The sequence below is a fragment of the Salvelinus namaycush genome, chromosome 8 (genome assembly GCF_016432855.1).
Source record: "Salvelinus namaycush isolate Seneca chromosome 8, SaNama_1.0, whole genome shotgun sequence".
Classification (NCBI taxonomy): domain Eukaryota; kingdom Metazoa; phylum Chordata; class Actinopteri; order Salmoniformes; family Salmonidae; genus Salvelinus; species Salvelinus namaycush.
The window spans coordinates 66524863-66543534 of record NC_052314.1 but is presented as its reverse complement, the minus strand read 5'-3'; the positions used below and the strand labels follow the sequence as shown (position 1 = coordinate 66543534).

At 45.8% G+C, this 18672-nt stretch overlaps 1 protein-coding gene across 1 annotated transcript in view; it reads right to left on the bottom strand.

Moving 5' to 3' along the window:
- The window catches only part of LOC120052255 (zeta-sarcoglycan-like), a 71628-nt gene that overhangs the window by 14449 nt on the left and 38507 nt on the right, over nucleotides 1-18672 (bottom strand). Inside the window, exon 6 of the mRNA XM_038999075.1 lies at nucleotides 4662-4785. Within this exon, the coding sequence (XP_038855003.1) occupies nucleotides 4662-4785 (124 nt within the window). The remainder of the gene's footprint in view (nucleotides 1-4661; nucleotides 4786-18672) is intronic.

Sequence of the window (18672 nt, the reverse complement as noted above, 5' to 3'; positions counted from 1 at the left end):
AGTTTGTCACCTTAGCTTTGTGTTTACATGTGAATAGGTGTATTTAGTTGGGTCCTGGTTAAAAGTGCCATTACGGCTGCCTTCAATGTCTTACTGTAAAGTCAGAGATAATATGGGTTGATCATGACAGATGTCAGTCAAATGTTGCACACTACATATGAGAAGTAGGTTTCTACTCAGGTTTCAGAGTTGTGACTGATGATGAGTAGGTGGAGGAGAAAGAGGGAGAAGAGGAGGAAGAGGAGAAAGAGAAGGAACGGGGGGAGGAAGTGAGTTACCACCACCACAACAACAAACATAGTTGAGACAGGAAGCAGTTCTAAGCGTCCACTTCAGTGCAGCTTTAGCAGTGGCTAAAAGGCTAAGAAGCTCAGAATAACTCCCACTGAACCGACACTACATTCTTCCTTAGCCTTTCTCTAAGTAGGTTGAATGAGGGCAATTGAACTTTATTATATTCCGCTCTTAAAGTTGAATGGCACTAATGTACAATAAAAAAAAGAGACAGTCAAAGGCTTTGGGCAATGGGAGGCTTCAAGATTTCATTTGAGTACCTGCCTGCTCTTTACCATTTACATGTGCGACACGGGGAGCTGAAAGAGAGAGACAATTATATTGAAATTGAGAGAGAGAGACATGGAGAGCTGAGAGAGAGTTGAGAAAGGGAGAGTAAGGAGACCTAGGGATGAGAGAGAGAGACGAGGCCTCGGGATGAGAGAGAGAGAGAGACCGAGAGAGTGAGTGAGAAATACAGAGAGAGAGAAAGGAATAGAGAGAGACAGAGAGATAAAATGAGCGAGCGAAAGATAGAGAGAGTGAGTAGGCCTTGGGATGAGAGAAAGAGAGCGAGACAGACAGAGCGAGTGAGTAGGCCTCGGGACTACAGGAGAGCGAGAGGACTCTGTCAAGTCTCATTCCCTCTGATTTTAATGGAAATCCCGGAGAAGGCGATAAGATACTCCCGAATCGGGAACCCGAACCCATTTGGATTTAATTCCAGCCTCTCCAAAGTTTTTAAACTTTAATGTAGCTCCTTTAAGTGCCAGCTGCTGACAACATTGATTTGGCGTTAAGCCCCGGTGTCCGATGTGGTTTGCCTTCCCTTCCAAATTGACAGAGACATCTATTTTCTCCTCTTCTCCCTCTTCATCTGTCAACGTCTTCCATCACACGAGAAATAATTGAGAATTAAAAAGAAAGAGAGAGGAAAGTAGGAGCGGTAAATCTAATTGGCTGTGTTCCCCAACTTCCTCATAGAGGCCCATAAGTTGTAATTTGTGTGGCCGCCAGGGCTGGACAGATGAGGGAGGAAGTCGATGCGGGACGAAGACAGGAAGGTCAGGACGCGTCACTGGCTGTCACGGCGCACAAAGACTGACAGAACTCCATCACACTAAGGCTACAGAGAGGTCCATCTGTTTCATAACACCCCTCGTTGTGCGTCAAAGCCCACGGTTTGCCGACAACGCTTTGTGTCAAGTGTCTAATGCTCGTCCTACACTCTCTATGATCGTCTCTTCTCCTCTTCAGGGCATTGTCCTACCTCTAATGTGAGACCCTGATGAAGACAGACAGATATACCTCTAATGTGAGACCCTGATGAAGACAGACAGACCCTGACGAAGACAGACAGACCCTGATGAAGACAGATCTACCTCTAATGGTAGACCCTGAGGAAGACAGACAGACCCTGATGAAGACAGACAGATATACCTCTAATGGTAGACCCTGATGAAGACAGACAGGCCTTGATGAAGACAGACAGATCTACCTCTAATGGTAGACCCTGATGAAGACAGACAGACCCTGATGAAGACAGACAGACCCTGATGAAGACAGACAGACCCTGATGACGACAGACAGATCTACCTCTAATGGTAGACCCTGAGGAAGACAGACAACCCTGATGAAGACAGACAGATCTACCTCTAATGGTAGACCCTGATGAAGACAGACAGACCCTGATGAAGACAGACAGACCCTAATGAAGACAGACTGATCTACCTCTAATGGTAGACCCTGATGAAGACAGACAGATCTACCTCTAATGGTAGACCCTGCTGAAGACAGACAGATCTACCTCTAATGGTAGACCCTGATGAAGACTGACAGACCCTGATGAAGATAGACTGATCTACCTCCAAAGGTAGACCGTGATGAAGAAAGACAGACCCTAATGAAGACAGACTGATCTACCTCTAATGGTAGACCCTGATGAAGACAGACAGACCCTGATGAAGACAGACAGATCTACCTCTAATGGTAGACCCTGATGAAGACAGACAGGCCCTAATGAAGACAGACAGACCCTGATGAAGACAGACTGATCTACCTCTAAAGGTAGACCGTGATGAAGACAGACAGATCTACCTCTAATGGTAGACCCTGATGAAGACAGACAGGCCCTGATGAAGACAGACAGACCCTGATGAAGACAGACTGATCTACCTCTAAAGGTAGACCGTGATGAAGACAGACAGATCTACCTCTAATGGTAGACCCTGATGAAGACAGACAGACCCTGATGAAGACAGACAGATCTACCTCTAATGGTAGACCCCGATGAAGACAGACAGACGCTGATGAAGACAGACAGATCTACCTCTAATGGTAGACCCTGATGAAGACAGACAGACGCTGATGAAGACAGACTGATCTACCTCTAAAGGTAGACCGTGATGAAGACAGACAGATCTACCTCTAATGGTAGACCCTGATGAAGACAGACAGGCCCTGATGAAGACAGACAGACCCTGATGAAGACAGACTGATCTACCTCTAAAGGTAGACCGTGATGAAGACAGACAGATCTACCTCTAATGGTAGACCCCGATGAAGACAGACAGACGCTGATGAAGACAGACAGATCTACCTCTAATGGTAGACCCTGAGGAAGACAGACAACCCTGATGAAGACAGACAGATCTACCTCTAATGGTAGACCCTGATGAAGACAGACAGACCCTGATGAAGACAGACAGACCCTGATGAAGACAGACAGACCCTAATGAAGACAGACTGATCTACCTCTAATGGTAGACCCTGATGAAGACAGACAGACCCTGATGAAGACAGACAGACCCTGATGAAGACAGACAGACCCTAATGAAGACAGACTGATCTACCTCTAATGGTAGACCCTGATGAAGACAGACAGATCTACCTCTAATGGTAGACCCTGCTGAAGACAGACAGATCTACCTCTAATGGTAGACCCTGATGAAGACTGACAGACCCTGATGAAGACAGACAGACCCTGATGAAGACAGACTGATCTACCTCTAAAGGTAGACCGTGATGAAGACAGACAGATCTACCTCTAATGGTAGACCCTGATGAAGACAGACAGACGCTGATGAAGACAGACAGATCTACCTCTAATGGTAGACCCTGATGAAGACAGCTTGTCTAAACATTGGATATTAGGTTATTAAATTATTGCATCTGAGCTCCTTGAGTGTGAGGCTCTCCTTTTCTTTTTCAAGTGTTCTACTCCGCGCGCCTAAACAGGTGTGCATTTCTTTTGACTCCAGATCTACCTCTAAAGGTAGACATCTCCTATACAGGAAAGAGATGAAAAAGAAGAAAGGAAGAGGAGAAATAAGAAATAATTGCCTTTTTATAGTTAAGTGACGGGATACAATGATCTATTACCGGGGATGTTGGAAGTGAATTAAATAGCCGGTGTAGTTACTAAAGCCAGGCTGGGGGCCTGGAGCTGAAAGGAGAGGGACACATCTCAGGAACCAGCTAGTGTTCATTTGAAAGTGATCCTATAACAGCAGGGGGAGAGACTCTGAAAGTCTGACAACGCTAAACTTGTTTAGGACCAGTCACACAAACCAGTTCCACTTCAGCAGCGGCCATTGTGCTTAGCATGCAAACAACACGAAGGGAGAGGGGACATCATGGAGTTGGATAGAGGGTGCACTTCCTGAAGTGGAAGTGGACATTGAAAAGACAGGAGATGAGACCCTATCTAACTCTATGGGGGGGACATCTACTTATCACACTGGCCTCTAACCTGTGACCTCTCGCCTGCCCAGGATGCATTATGGGTCATAGCAACAAGGAAGTCTAATAGAGATTGAAGTGGTGCTTTAGGAGCTAGGAGTAAGTTACCTTCTAAATGCCACTAACATTTACTATGAGACGAAAGGCTCTTCCCAAAACCATCCGTCCCTCCCCCTGAAAAACAAGCGTTAAAAAGAAGAAGACGACAAGTAAGTCAGAACTTGCGTCGTTATTTTTTCTCCTACTGTTCCATGCTATCAAACTATCCCAGTCTCGGCGAACACTGCTAGTCTTTCCGAGTTAATTACAGAGCTAATGACAAGGTTCGCTCCAGTGAAGTCTCGACAGCGTGCTTGGCCACAGACCAAAGAGCAGACAGACAGAGACAGAGAGACAGACAGATAGCAGGCACCTCATCATGACTGCAGCGTTAATGAGGTCACATCTCTCCCCCAAATAAATGGAGAGGAGAACAAAGCTGGACAAGGTTGCGCTGATTGATGGAGCTCGTTAGGTTAATAAGACACTTAATGAACTCCTGCTACTAGAATCAGTATTGTAGCCCTCCTAAAACACACACACATAGCCACCCCAACAACACCCCCACCCCAACACACTCCCACCAGACCCCTGTCTCCCCCTCTCACCTCTCCTTCTGACGACTGGAGCAACAGGTCTTTCCGGCAGGAGGCCTTGAAGTCGCCCACCCCGGCGTTGACCTCCACCCCTCTGGGAGCCTCCAGACTCAGGGTCCTGGTGGGAGACTCCAGCCTGCAGAGAACCAGACATCCAGGGATTCAATTAGACAACGATTCACTTTAGATTCAATGCATGGGTGACTTGAAGGATCAATAATGAAAACATACTGTACAATTAGAATGTAAGTCGCCGATCGGAAAAATAACTGAACTGAAACTTTTTTTAAAGCAGCATTTCTTTAAAAAGTATTACACAGATCTAGCTGAGAGTATTTGATTGGACTGTGATGTGAAGGGAGGGGGGGGGACACTAAGTGATACACAGGCACATTAGTACACATATTTTCTCACTGTTCCTCTCTCTCTCTGTCACACATAGGCACACACACACACACACACACACACACACACACACACACACACACACACACACACACACACACACACACACACACACACACACAGAGACGGAAGCCTGGATGGGAAGTCTCCCTGTGGACTGAGCGGTCATCTGGTCCACTGGTCCATCAGGTTAGCTGGTGAAACAGGCCTCGGATAATTAACCACCTGACAGAAATGAATATATTGACTTAACGATCCCTCCTTCCAACTTCTCTGCAAAAAAACCTTCACAGCCTCTTTCTCTTGCACAGTCAGAATATCATACAATATCTATGAATAGCTCTGGTACTTTCGGCCGTTTTAAAAGAGGAATTCAATCAGGTCATTGATTTTCTGTTGCTGCTCCGGCTGCTGTTCCGCCCGGTGATTCGGAGACAAAAAAAAGGTAAAAAGTTTCCATCCAGAAAGCCAGGGCCTTGGTGGTGATTGTTTATATGAAAAGACTCCAGAGTCAGAGACTGTAGGTCTTATCGGTCCAATTCATTATCATGCAGGAGCCGCCTTCCTGCGTTGCCGCGTTCCCTCTCGCCGGCGAGAAGATCCGCCTTGACCTTCAACGCCGTCCGCCAAGGCTTGTTTTATGCGGCGGACATATTTGTTTTATAACATGACAGAGATAGGCAACGAGAGAATGCATCAACACAGTTATCGTCTTAATTTGACAACTTCTAAAAGCTCAGGGGTGTACGGAGGGGGAGGTAATGTAATAATAGTTCTGGTGCATACACATTGTAAAGTAGTGAGGGAGGGTGTGATAGACAGAAACCATAGTCAGAAAAACTTTTTCCATGGAGGTTTCAGTCACAATATAAGTTAGATGTTTTCCAGCCGTATATAGCTTGACATTCACCTTGACCTTTCTCCTTTAATGGCCCTGATGCCGTATCGCCATGTTACTGTTCGAGATCTGAACCCATGACCTTTTCGGTCAAAAAAAACTCACATCACCCTTCTGTGTCGCCGGTCGGGGCGACATAAATTGTTAGAGAGCGCTGAGCGATACAAAGGTGTCGTCTGGCAGGAAGAGTGAGCCGACTTTAACGATGAGAAATGGTTGGAAAATGACATTTTCAAGCCTCTGTGACTTTTGTGACTACTTTTTTAAAGTCCCCATCTCCAAGAGTAGTTCTATCCCGTGCTAAACTCGCTCCATGAATCTCTCAGAGTAAAAGAACAGATGAGAGCCTTCAACTGTGTTGTAAAAGTTAGAAAACTCACAACACTTGTCACAGAGAGACAGGCATGGGGGATGACTCGGAACTATGGGTAATGGAGTATATGGGTACATGGGGGGTGGGGTTCTGATCACTGAAAAGTAAATGTTGCATTTCGTAAAACTCAGAGCACTTAAATACCAAATGCCAGTCAGGTGTAAAATAGTGTGTAGGCATGTGTGAGACTGTGTATGTGTGTGCCCGCAAGGCAAGAGAAGCAAGGAGGTCACCTGAAGGTGTTCCAAGCCTTCTCCATCTTCACATTTACAAACTAATGCACCGTGATCCTGTTTCTAACCATGATCCATCCAGTATAACCTACTACTAAATACAGTGGATTCCCTGACAAATCCTTAGATTGGGTCAAAACATGACACAAAAAAAAGACATTCGCGTCCTGCCCGTCTGCGGCTGTGAAATGTAGCCTGGGAAATTGCAAATGGCAGTGAGACCCTGGATTTTTTTTTATTTTAATTTCATGAAAATGTAATTTCATGGCTCCATGCATCCCATCGGTGATAATTTAATCAATAGTGAAAAGACTGGGGTCCGTCCTTCGTTTCTGCCCGGGCCGCTGACGTGACGTACCCGACGGATGTGTGTCAGAACTTTTTTGCGTGTTTGCGGAAAGAGAGAGAGAGAAGAACAGAGAGAGAGAGAGAGAGAGAGAGACAACACATATACACCCTCAAAGTAGTAGTCACTGAGCTCTTCAGTAAGGCCATTCTACTGCCAATGTTTGTCTATGGAGATTGCATGGATGTGAGCTGAACTTGGCTGAAATAGCCGAATCTGCTACTTTGAAGGGGTGTCCACATACTTTTGTATAAATAGTGTATACACACCCTCAAAGCAGTAGTTAAATACTATTTTATTACACAAAAGCTTCCAGTCAGTCTCTCGTCACATTTACATAAAACATCCTCATACTATGTCCTAATATGGACACCGTACCAATCAAATCCAGTACAAACCAGCAACTGAAACGCCAGGCTACGCTCTGAGAACAGCAGCTCTTACACGGCTAGCAACACAATCAGAACAAGGCACAAGTAGCTCTTTAACTTCCCATGGTTCACTGGGGCTCCCTGCTGAGAGTGTGAGTGGCTCAAAGCGGAGTGCCAGTAAAAGTCGCCTACCACAGACCGCTGTGAGAGGCTAACATGTCCCGGGGTGAAAACAAACAGATGTATTGAAGTGGAACTAGTAGGGTGAGAGTAAGAACAACAAGCTGATATGTGAGCAGCCAGACTTAGATACCTTTAGGGTTGGAAAATTGCAGTAACTTTCCCAAAATTCCCACGTTTTCCAGAAATCTCTGTGGAAATTAGCAGAATATTTCATCCCTACACCTCGTTCAACATAGACCAGCTAGGCTTTCGTTCTCTGAACCTAGAGATTCTCTATTCCTTTTTAGTTCAGGAATATGTTTAATCAGTGTCCGGTAAACCGGCCCACATTAGACCAGAGGTTTGCAGCTACTAGGTGTGCAGGCTTTTGTTCCTGCCTAGCACTAACAAACCTGATCCAAAACTCACTAACAGCCTGAACCATAATTAGCGGAACCAGGTGTTTTAGGGCAGGGCCTGAACATAAGTCTGCACAGCCATTACATCCAGTCAGTCATGTGGTCAGGAGAAACATATGCTTCATATTTGATGAGCTGGAAATACTAGTCTTTTTGAATTGGGTAAAAGAAATGAATTGAGAAATAATCTATATGTGGTTTTATCTCCCATTTTTTCCAAGCTTGAGGGAATCTGTTGTACTACTGCATGCCACCCCTCTGAGCGACCATATGCTGACTCATACTGCCCCCTGCTAGGAGAAGAGACACCATTGTTCGTCTGCCTGAAATGCCTGTCAGGTAGTCTAAAAGTATTGATGAAAACACTTCCCTTAAAGATAAAAGAGGGAGAAAATGAGGACAGTAGGAAAAGAGAGGAACAGAGGAAAGGAGAGGAAAGGAGGAAAGGGGGAAAGCAGAGGAAAGGAGGAAATTAGAGGAAAGGAGAGGATGACTGTTCTTGGAGAGGGACTGAAACGTCAGGCGCTTTTGAGTTGATGTGACATTTCAACAGAGAGAGAGACATGGGGGAGGGAGAAACAGAGCGAAAGAGAGAGAGAAAAAATGGGTAATATGAGCTAGCTGCTCACATTATTCTATCTGTGCTAGATGTGTGAGAGAGACAGAAACAGAGAGAGAGATGATGAGGGAGCCGTAACAATGTGACATATTGTTCCACATACAGTGTCATTGCCTCTTTCCCTGGTCTCACGTGGTGGAGGGGAAATGTACTACATTCTCTCACTCAGCACAAAAAATTAAATGCTGGGTCAGATGTAAGGTATTTGTGAAGACAGCACAAGGCCTCTCTCCTCCTCCCAGTGGCAGTAACACCTGCAGACCCAGGCTCAGTCCCAGGCTCAGTCCCAGGTTGAAGTGAAACGACACATAACGTCAGAAAGGCCGCTAGCTAAATCAGTGCAGGCTTCACAAGAAATCAATGGTTCAGGCTTCTGGGGCGCTCAGTCAATCTGGCCCATGCAGCCCACCTCTGGACTGAGTGTATACGCTATAGGAGACGATGGATAGGGTGGATATTCTGCTGTGTGAGGTCGGATTCATTATTCCACTTCCAGCTGAAGTGGTTGGTGGGGTAACAGGAGGTATTAAAACCGCTGTGAAGCATTATAACTGGGGCCAGTAGGTTTAGGGTAAGGATAATCTAGGATATATACTCTAGGGTGGATATTCTAGGGTGGATTTTCTGCTATGTGAGGCTGGATTGGTATCCCCCCCTATCTGTAGTTGTTGTTTCACTTTCTAAAGTTTTCAATAGCATGGCATTAAAACTAAGGTAGGAAGAACTCAGACATTCAGTTAGAAGTCGGCCCATAACTTGAGGTCTGTAGCAATTGGAGATTTGCCAGTGTGTGCCCGTGAAACTGAAGTTAGGATTTGAGTCAATAACTCGGGCCCGAAGTTACTAACACTATGAACACTACTGCATACTGCTCTATCCAATCTGGACAAGAGGAATACCTATGTAAGAATGCTGTTCATTGACTACAGCTCAGCATTCAACACCATAGTACCCTCCAAGCTCATCATTAAGTTTAAGGCCCTGGGTCTCAACCCCGCCCTGTGCAATTGGGTCCTGGACTTTTTGATGGGCCGCCCCCAGGTGGTGAAGGTAGGAAACAACATCTCCACTTCGCTGATCCTCAACACTGGGGCCCCACAAGGGTGCGTGCCCAGCCCCCTCCTGTACTCCCTGTTCGCCCATGACTGCGTGGCCATGCACGCCTCCAACTAAATCATCAAGTTTGCAGACGTTTGCATGCTTGATTACCAACAACGATGAGACAGCCTACAGGGAGGAGGTGAGGGCACTCGGAGTGTGGTGTCAGGAAAACAACCTCTCACTCAACATCAATAAAACAAAGGAGACGATCGTGAACTTCCGGAAACAGCAGAGGGAGCACCCCCCTATCCATATCGACGGGACAGTAGTGGAGAAGGTGGAAAGTTTTAAGTTCCTCGGCGTACACATCACAGACAAACAGAAATGGTCCACCCACACAGTGTGAAATTTGGCTTGTCACCTAAAACCCTCACAAACTTATACAGATGCACAATTGATAGCATCCTGTCGGGCTTTTTCACCGCCTGGTACAGCAACTGCACATGTCAGAGGAAGGCCAAAAAGATCCTCAAGGACAACAACCACCCGAGCCACTGCCTGTTCACACCGCTACCATCCAGAAGACGAGGCAGTACAGGTGCATCAAAGCTGGGACCGAGAGACTGAAAAACAGCTTCCTGACACCACACTCCGAGGGCCGTCTCCTCCTCCCTGCAGGCCGTCTTGTCGTTGTTGGTAATCAAGCCTACCACTGTAGTGTCGTCTGCAAACTTGATACACATTTGTGTGTATTAGGTAGTTGTTGTTGAATTGTTAGATGACTTGTTAGATATTACTGCACTGTCGGAACCAGAAGTAGATGCATTTCATTACACTCACATTAACATCTGCTGACCATGTGTATGTGACCAATAACATCTGCTAACCATGTCTATGTGACCAATAACATCTGCTAACTATGTGTATGTGACCAATAACATCTGCTAACCATGTGTATGTGACCAATAACATCTGCTAACCATGTGTATGTGACCATTAACATCTGCTGACCATGTGTATGTGACCAATAACATCTGCTAACCATGTCTATGTGACCAATAACATCTGCTAACCATGTGTATGTGACCAATAACATCTGCTAACTATGTGTATGTGACCAATAACATCTGCTAACCATGTGTATGTGACCAATAACGTCTGATAACCATGTGTATGTGACCATTAACATCTGCTGACCATGTGTATGTGACCAATAAAATGTGATTTGATTTGAGGCCTGTGATATCGGTTTTGGCTGAAACACCACTTAACATTGGTTTGGCTTTACCTTTTTAGTAAGGATTCACTCTCTGTATACAAAAGCTCATGTTACAGAACAACACTATACTATAGGGTGACGATGACTGCGTTCACAGGCAGCCCAATTCTGACCTTTTGCACAATTATGAGCAAAGGAGCTGATCTGATTGGTCAAAATACCAATTACTGAAACAAGATCAGAATTGGAAGGCGGCCAATCCATTTAGATCCGACTCGCAGATCCAGGTGTTGCCAGTAAATCTAACAAAAGCCCCTGAAAGTCCCAGCTGGTGAGTCATTTCAGAGTTTAAAAAAAAAGAAAAATGGCTGAAGACGATAATGATGTTTTGGTTGGAAGTAAAAGAAGAGGACAGGTGATTAGACTAAGCTGTAGCTTTTCTCAGTCACTACATCTCTCCTGGAAGGCTACTGATGGCTCAATAAGTATCATTTCGATTTTTTTACCAGGAAGGCAGACGGACATCAAAATGCCCGGGGCCTCACGGGCCCCCAAACAGTCTACGCCTGTTGCCGCGGTTACGTCTGGAGGGTGTCAGCAGCTGTTGTGGCCGCGTAGAGAACAGAAGGCATGTTTCTGCGGTGAGATAGTTTGATAATATCAGGTTTTCGGAGCCCGCGGGAAAAAAATTCAGTTTGAGTAAGACTAGGAGAAACGGCCAGAGGTTGTTTCAGTTTGAGACGAAAGAAAACAGAAACTGATACACAGATACACACACAGATTAACTACAAACACATGTACACACACACACACACACACACATGCAAATGCACTGTTTTAATTTCACTTATTTCCAATTGCCCCCTGAAGAAGTGTATAACCAAACATCAAATGAAGAACGATAAACACTGCACTCCATTAGCTGCAGCTTTTTCCAAAACATGCTTGAGGAGACTGGGAAACTCACAGCTGGCTACACACTGTACTGTAAACCCATTTATCTGGGGTGGACCGGACACATACAAACGGACCATTTTAGAACACAGACAGTCTGCTTCACTCAGCTAAAACCTCCCACACTGTCTATAAATTCCACTTTCCAGAAGAGGGGTTCTTGTACAGTAAGAAGGCCCTCTGATGAGCTAGCGCTAGGTGGAAGTTGGCTGCAGATACAGATATGGGATCAGTTTCCTCTCTCCACATCAACACCTTAAAGTAACTGTCCAGTGTTTCCAGATTTCCATGAAATATGACTTATAATTAATTACAATATGAGTTAAATAGTTTTCCTTCCCAAAAGTTAAGTATGTTAAAAATCAGCTTTTCTATGTTTGAAATGTGTGGGCGTTGGGGTCAACAACAGAATGGTGTGGACATATACAGGTCATTAAAAATATCCATGACAAGTAAACAGCTGATTGGCCAGCTGAGCTTTTTTGAAGTGTTTTTTAAGTGGGAGTTGTTCTTCTAATGTATGCTTTGGCTACAAATACAACTATAGGACGAAAACCCCAGGCAAAGGGGTTTTATTGCCACCCCTGGGTGTGCGGAGAACCTGATGGTCCTAAATGGAGTATTACATCAGACCAAGAAAGAGAGAAGGGCTCTAGCAGTGGTATTCATAGACTTTGCCAAGGCATTTGACTCAGTGGCACATGAACACTTAATCCATGTCCTGAAGGAGAGGGGACTGGACAGCCATATAATCAGACTAATCAAGGACTCCTACGAGGAGGTGAGCACGAGAATAAAGGTGAAGGAAAGAACCTCACCACCAATCCAAATGAAAGTGGGAGTGAAACAGGGAGACCCAATATCCCCCTCTTCTTCAACATTGCGGTAGACCCTCTGATTCACAAGCTCAAGAGCATGGGAGAGGGCTACAGATTTGGGGGAGTAAGGTGACTACCGTAGCATTTGCTCATGACTTGGTGCTTATGAGCAGCTCTTTGAGCGGGCATGCAACATTACATCAAATTATTGGAACGTTTCTGTCAACTTTCTGGCCTGCGCGTGCAGCCAGAAAAGTGCCATGGGTTCATGGTGAGACGCGGGGGTGTAGCATTCACCGTCAATAACTGTCAGGCATGGACATTCTAAGGGGAAAAGCTACACCTGATTGACCCAGATAAATCAGAAAAATATCTGGGCATGAAAGTGAACCCCTGGCTGGGGATTTCAAAACCAAATTTGAGAGGACAAATCCTCGAGTGGGTCAGCGGAATCAATCAAGCGCCACTACAGCCAAAAAGTAAGCATACTAAACGCATATGCAGTCCCCCGAGTGATATATACGGTAAACCACGGGGACATCGGGACAGTCGAACTAACAAACCTAGATGGGATAGTAAAACAGCAGTGAAAAAGTGTCTGCACCTACCTTCGTCAACCTGTGACGGCTTGATCTACGCTAGGAACAAAGACGGCGGCTTAGGCATTGTGAAATTGTCAAAAATGATACCAGCAATACAGGCGCGAAGGTTATTTAACCTGTCAGTGTCGTCAGACCCACTGACAAGGGCGGTAACGGAATATACAATGCCACAGGAGGAATTTTCAAAACTGTGGATACGGGCAGGGGGAGTCCCGGAGCAAACTCCGAAACTGGGAGAAAGCCTAGATGCTATGATGCCAGTTGGTGAAGATGGCTCAAGCACAAAGGGAGCAGAGGTGGAGCCAAAAAAGCACAAGCAGCTGTGCAAGAATCCCTCTAACTGGAGGTCGAAAGGATTTGAGGATTGGGCGGCGCTGCCAAGCCAAGGAAATGGAACTGGCATGTTCCACCAAGACAAGATCAGCAACAGCTGGCTTGCAGATCCAGCAGAGGTGCGATTTAAACAGCGACACTATGTAGCTGCGCTTAAACTGAAGGAAAACGTATATCCTACAAGGGAGACATTGGCTCGCGGGCGGAACAAAGTGGAAGCCGTATGCAGAAGGTGACCACAAGTTGGAAACAATATCACACATACTAGGGTAATGCCCGGCAGTGAAGGCAGCCAGGCTGAGAAGGCACAATCTCATTTGTGACCAACTCGCCGAGGAAGCAGCGAAAGTGGGGTGGATAGTCACCAAAGAACTGAGAGTGAAAACGAAGGAGGGGGGTCTGCGGATCCCCAACTTGCTGTTCGTGAGAGGTAAGCTGGGAGTGGTTGCGGATGTCACGGTGAGATATGAGAGGAATGAGGATACCCTGGAGAGGGGTAGAGCGGAAAAGGTGGATAAGTACTTACCGATTGCCCCACTCATTGCTGAGCAGTTCTGGCTCTGCAGAGTCCTGGTCTACGGTTTTCCGATGGGAGCCCGTGGAAAATGGCCTACCTCAAACTTCGATCTGCTGAGGACACTGGGCCTATGAGGTCGCGGTGCGCGAGACTTGCGACCTTGATCAGTAGACGGGTGATACTGTACTCACTGGATATACTGACGGTCTTTGGCCTAGAGTTCAGCATCGGGCGTGCAGTCGGCACTGGGAGAGAGAGCGAAGGAGAATAAGATACTAAAGGGAAGCAGGTCCCGACTTGAGCTAAGTCATACAGAATGCACTTCCTGACAACCGAAAAAAGGTGCCGCCAGTGGGTAGGGTTCCACTGGTGAAATCTTCTCATCTTGACTCAGCACAGCCTCAGAGGAAGGGCCACTCCGAGGAGCCTGGTCCTTCCAGGGTTTCTCCATTGGGCTCGACTAATAGGGAGTTTTTGCTCCAAGGGAGCAATGGTCAGGGGAACCATTGAAGTACAACTGTACCCCGCCGTCCATCCACGATATGGAGGGTACCAAAGGGCCCGTTAGTAGGGAATTCCGCTGATTACGCCGAACCACCGCTCGTTCAACTAAGGCTGGGTTAAAGCTAGATAAGAGGAGTGAAAAGGGAACTCTAAACCCCACAAGTGTGTTGCATTATGGGGAGTAAGTAAGGCCTCCGGTCAGAAGGAAGGCAGTTGATGCGCAACTAACAACGCAGAATTGTTAAGCTCGTCAGGTTTGGCACAAGCGGATGTCAAAGTGAAGAAATCCAACCGGTGGAACTCCTGTCGCGGTGCTGTGCTCCTCATATCAATATGTAAATATCCGCGACGCGCAGGTTACGGCGAGAGCAACTATTACGAGTCAACAACATTATTTAGGTATAACAGAATATGAACTTTCAAAGTGAGATTTTCAGTGGACAGTTACTTTACCTACTAGGGAGAAGGAATGCAAAGCTGTGTGTAGTGTTGACGGAATCCTATTGTGATGACGTATGCATTCTTAGTCTATTGTCTGGGCTGTTTGCTGATCCAACCGAACCAATCTGAGATGAGCGAGAGGCTCGCACCCGGCTCTCCATCTGCTATAAGAGACATGGGTGTCCAGCCTGCTGCAAAACTAACATGTCAGCAACCAGGCCACAGAGCAGCATAACCTCTGGGTGGGTTGACAATGACTGACAGACACACGGCTATATACAGAGGCTGGTACACGCATACACGCACACCAAATTATTTACACACACACACACACCAAATTATTTCCATAACCCAACTCTGTTCAGGCCTTTTCCTATGCCTGTAATGCCTCTTTCAGTGTAACTAATTAATGGTTGATGGAAGAGGATGGTGGAGAACGTTCTTGTTGCTCAATGTCCCGGTAAATTTGCCTGATAATGAATACAAGGCGCTTTGGTTTTTGTCATAAAAGACCCAGATGGTTGTTCCTGTACATAGCCCACATACTAAAGAAATACAGCGCCGGCTGCGTTGACCTTAGCCAAGGATTTTCATTAACTTCCAACCCACCTGATCCGATGGACATTATTATTAAAATGGGCCACAAAAGTGAAGCGAATCGTCAAGCTTCTCACAGAACCAACTTCTGTTTCGAGCCAAACCTCCATGAAACTTTTCCCTACTTTCAGTCAAACTTGCGAAAAACTTTCCTAAAGAGACAAGTTCACTTCAGAGAAACTTTCCCTAAAAAACAAGTTCACTTCAGAGAAGCTTTCCCAAAAAAACAAGTTCACTTCAGAGAAGGTTTCCCCAAAAAACAAGTTCACTTCAGAGAAGCTTTCCTAAAGACCCAAGTTCACTTCAGAGAAACTTTCCCAAAGAGCCAACTTAAAACTTTGCTTCAGGAGCATCACTGTACTGCACTGTGGCTTTGGAGGGAAGGGGGATATGTGGGGGAGATCTCTCCCAAAGCCCTTGACTCTGAGCGGGGTTGGAGTCTCGAAGGGGTTCCCCTTTGACCGGGGGTAGGGTGGTAGAGTTGTAAGGGGGTACAGAGAGGGAAGAGGGGGATATCGACTGGACCTGTTCCTCTGTAGTTCTTTGGATGAGGCTTTAATTGAGTCTGGACCTCTGTGAACTCTTTGGCTTCGTCCCAAATGGACCTTATTCCTTATATAGTGCACAACTTTTAAACAGGGCCCATAGAGCGCCGGTCAAAACTAGTGCACTATGTAGGGAAAAGTGTGTCATTTGGGCCGTATCGACTTCCAACAGCTTGATCAATGCTCATCTGATTATGGAGCCAGTGTTAGCTAGTGGATTTAGCTGATTGCTGATGACACTGTCTGTCTTCTGACTCTTGTTTCAGATTTTGTTCTCTTTGATCAAACTCCTGTCTCCCTACTCGCTCTCTCTCTCTCTCACTTCTTTAACCGTCTGTCTCTCTGCTGTCGCTCTCTCTCTTCTTTTACCTTCTGTCTCTCTATGGTCTCTCTCTCTCTTCTTTTACCTTCTGTCTCTCTACTCTCTCTCTCTCTTCTTTTACCTTCTGTCTCTCTACTCTCTCTCTCTCTTCTTTTACCTTCTGTCTCTCTACGGCCTCTCTCTCTCTTCTTTAACCGTCTGTCTCTACGGTCTCTCTCTCTCACTTCTTTAACTGTCTGTCTCTCTACTGTCTCTCTCTCTCTTCTTTTACCTTCTGTCTCTACTCTCTCTCTCTCTTCTTTTACCTTCTGTCTCTCTACTCTCTCTCTCTCTTCTTTTACCTTCTGTCTCTCTACTCTCTCTCTCTCTTATTTTACCTTCTGTCTCTCTACTCTCTCTCTCTCTTCTTTTACCTTCTGTCTCTCTACTGTCTCTCTCTCTCTTCTTTTACCTTCTGTCTCTACTGTCTCTCTCTCTCTTCTTTTACCTTCTGTCTCTCTACTCTCTCTCTCTCTTCTTTTACCTTCTGTCTCTCTACTCTCTCTCTCTCTTCTTTTACCTTCTGTCTCTCTCTCTCTCACTTCTTTAACTGTCTGTCTCTCTACTGTCTCTCTCTCTCTTCTTTTACCTTCTGTCTCTCTACTGTCTCTCTCTCTCTTCTTTAACCGTCTGTCTCTCTCTCTCTCACTTCTTTAACTGTCTGTCTCTCTACGGTCTCTCTCTCTCTTCTTTAACCGTTTGTCTCTCTCTCTCTTCTTTAACTGTCTGTCTCTCTACTGTCTCTCTCTCTCTTCTTTTACCGTCTGTCTCTCTAATGTTTCTCTCTCTCTTATTTTACCGTCTGTCTCTCTACTCTCTCTCTCTCTCTCTTCTTTTACCCTTTACCTGTCTCTACTGTCTCTCTCTCTTCTTTTATCTTGTCTCTTTACGGTCTCTCTCTCTCGCTCTCTTTTACCTTCTGTCTCTCTCTCGCTCTCTTTTACCTTCTGTCTCTCTATGGTCTCTCTCTCTCGCTCTCTTCTTTTACCCTTTGTCTCTCTCTCTCTCTTCTTTTACCGTCTGTCTCTACGGTCTCTCTTCTTTTACCTTCTGTCTCTCTACGGTCTCTCTTCTTTAACCGTCTGTCTCTCTACGGTCTCTCTCTCTCTTCTTTTACCGTCTGTCTCTACGGTCTCTCTTCTTTAACCGTCTGTCTCTCTACGGTCTCTCGCTCTCTTCTTTTACCGTCTGTCTCTCTACGGTCTCTCTCTCTCTCTCTTCTTTTACATTCTGTCTCTCTACGGTCTCTCTCTCTCTCTCTTCTTTTACCGTCTGTCTCTCTACGGTCTCTCTCTCTATCTCTTCTTTAACCGTCTGTCTCTCTACGGTCTCTCTTCTTTAACTGTCTGTCTCTCTACGGTCTCTCTCTCTTCTTTTACTGTCTGTCTCTACGGTCTCTCTTCTTTGACCTTCTGTCTCTCTCTCTCTCTTCTTTTACCTTCTGTCTCTCTACGGTCTCTCTTCTTTAACCGTCTGTATCTCTACGGTCTCTCCCTCTTCTTTTACCGTCTGTCTCTACGGTCTCTCTTCTTTTACCTTCTGTCTCTCTACGGTCTCTCTTCTTTAACCGTCTGTCTCTCTACTGTCTCTCGCTCTCTTCTTTTACCTTCTGTCTCTACGGTCTCTCTTCTTTTACCTTCTGTCTCTACGGTCTCTCTCTCTCTCTTCTTTTACCGTCTGTCTCTCTACTGTCTCTCTCTCTCTTCTTTTACCTTCTGTCTCTCTACTCTCTCTCTCTTCTTTTACCTTATGTCTCTCTCTCTCTCTCTCTCTCTTCATTTACCTTCTGCCTCTACGGTCTCTCTCTCTCTCTCTCTCTCTCTTCATTTACCTTCTGTCTCTCTACGGTCTCTCTCTCTCTCTCTCTTCATTTACCTTCTCTCTCTCTCTCTCTCTCTCTCTCTCTCTCTTGTCTCTCTACAGTCTCCCTTAATTTATCTTGTCTCTCTCAAACCACAGAGGACAATAGACACAAACCACAGAGGACAATAGACACAAACCACAGAGGACAATAGACACAAACCACACTTACACTACTTTTTAGTAGTTAATATGTGATGTAGGAGAAAGAATTTGGGGTTAGGTGGGACCAATATGCAGAAGTTTCAACAGGGCATTCTAGGAACAGGGTCTGGGGTTAATCGAAAGGAGAGGACTGTATCCCAGTTTTCCTGGGGTCCCCGTCAAGCAAATTGTGTCCAAACTTCTAAAAGAGTCTCTATAACTATTGGCGTGTCTATCCTGCTGCGTAGGCTTGTCTGCTTC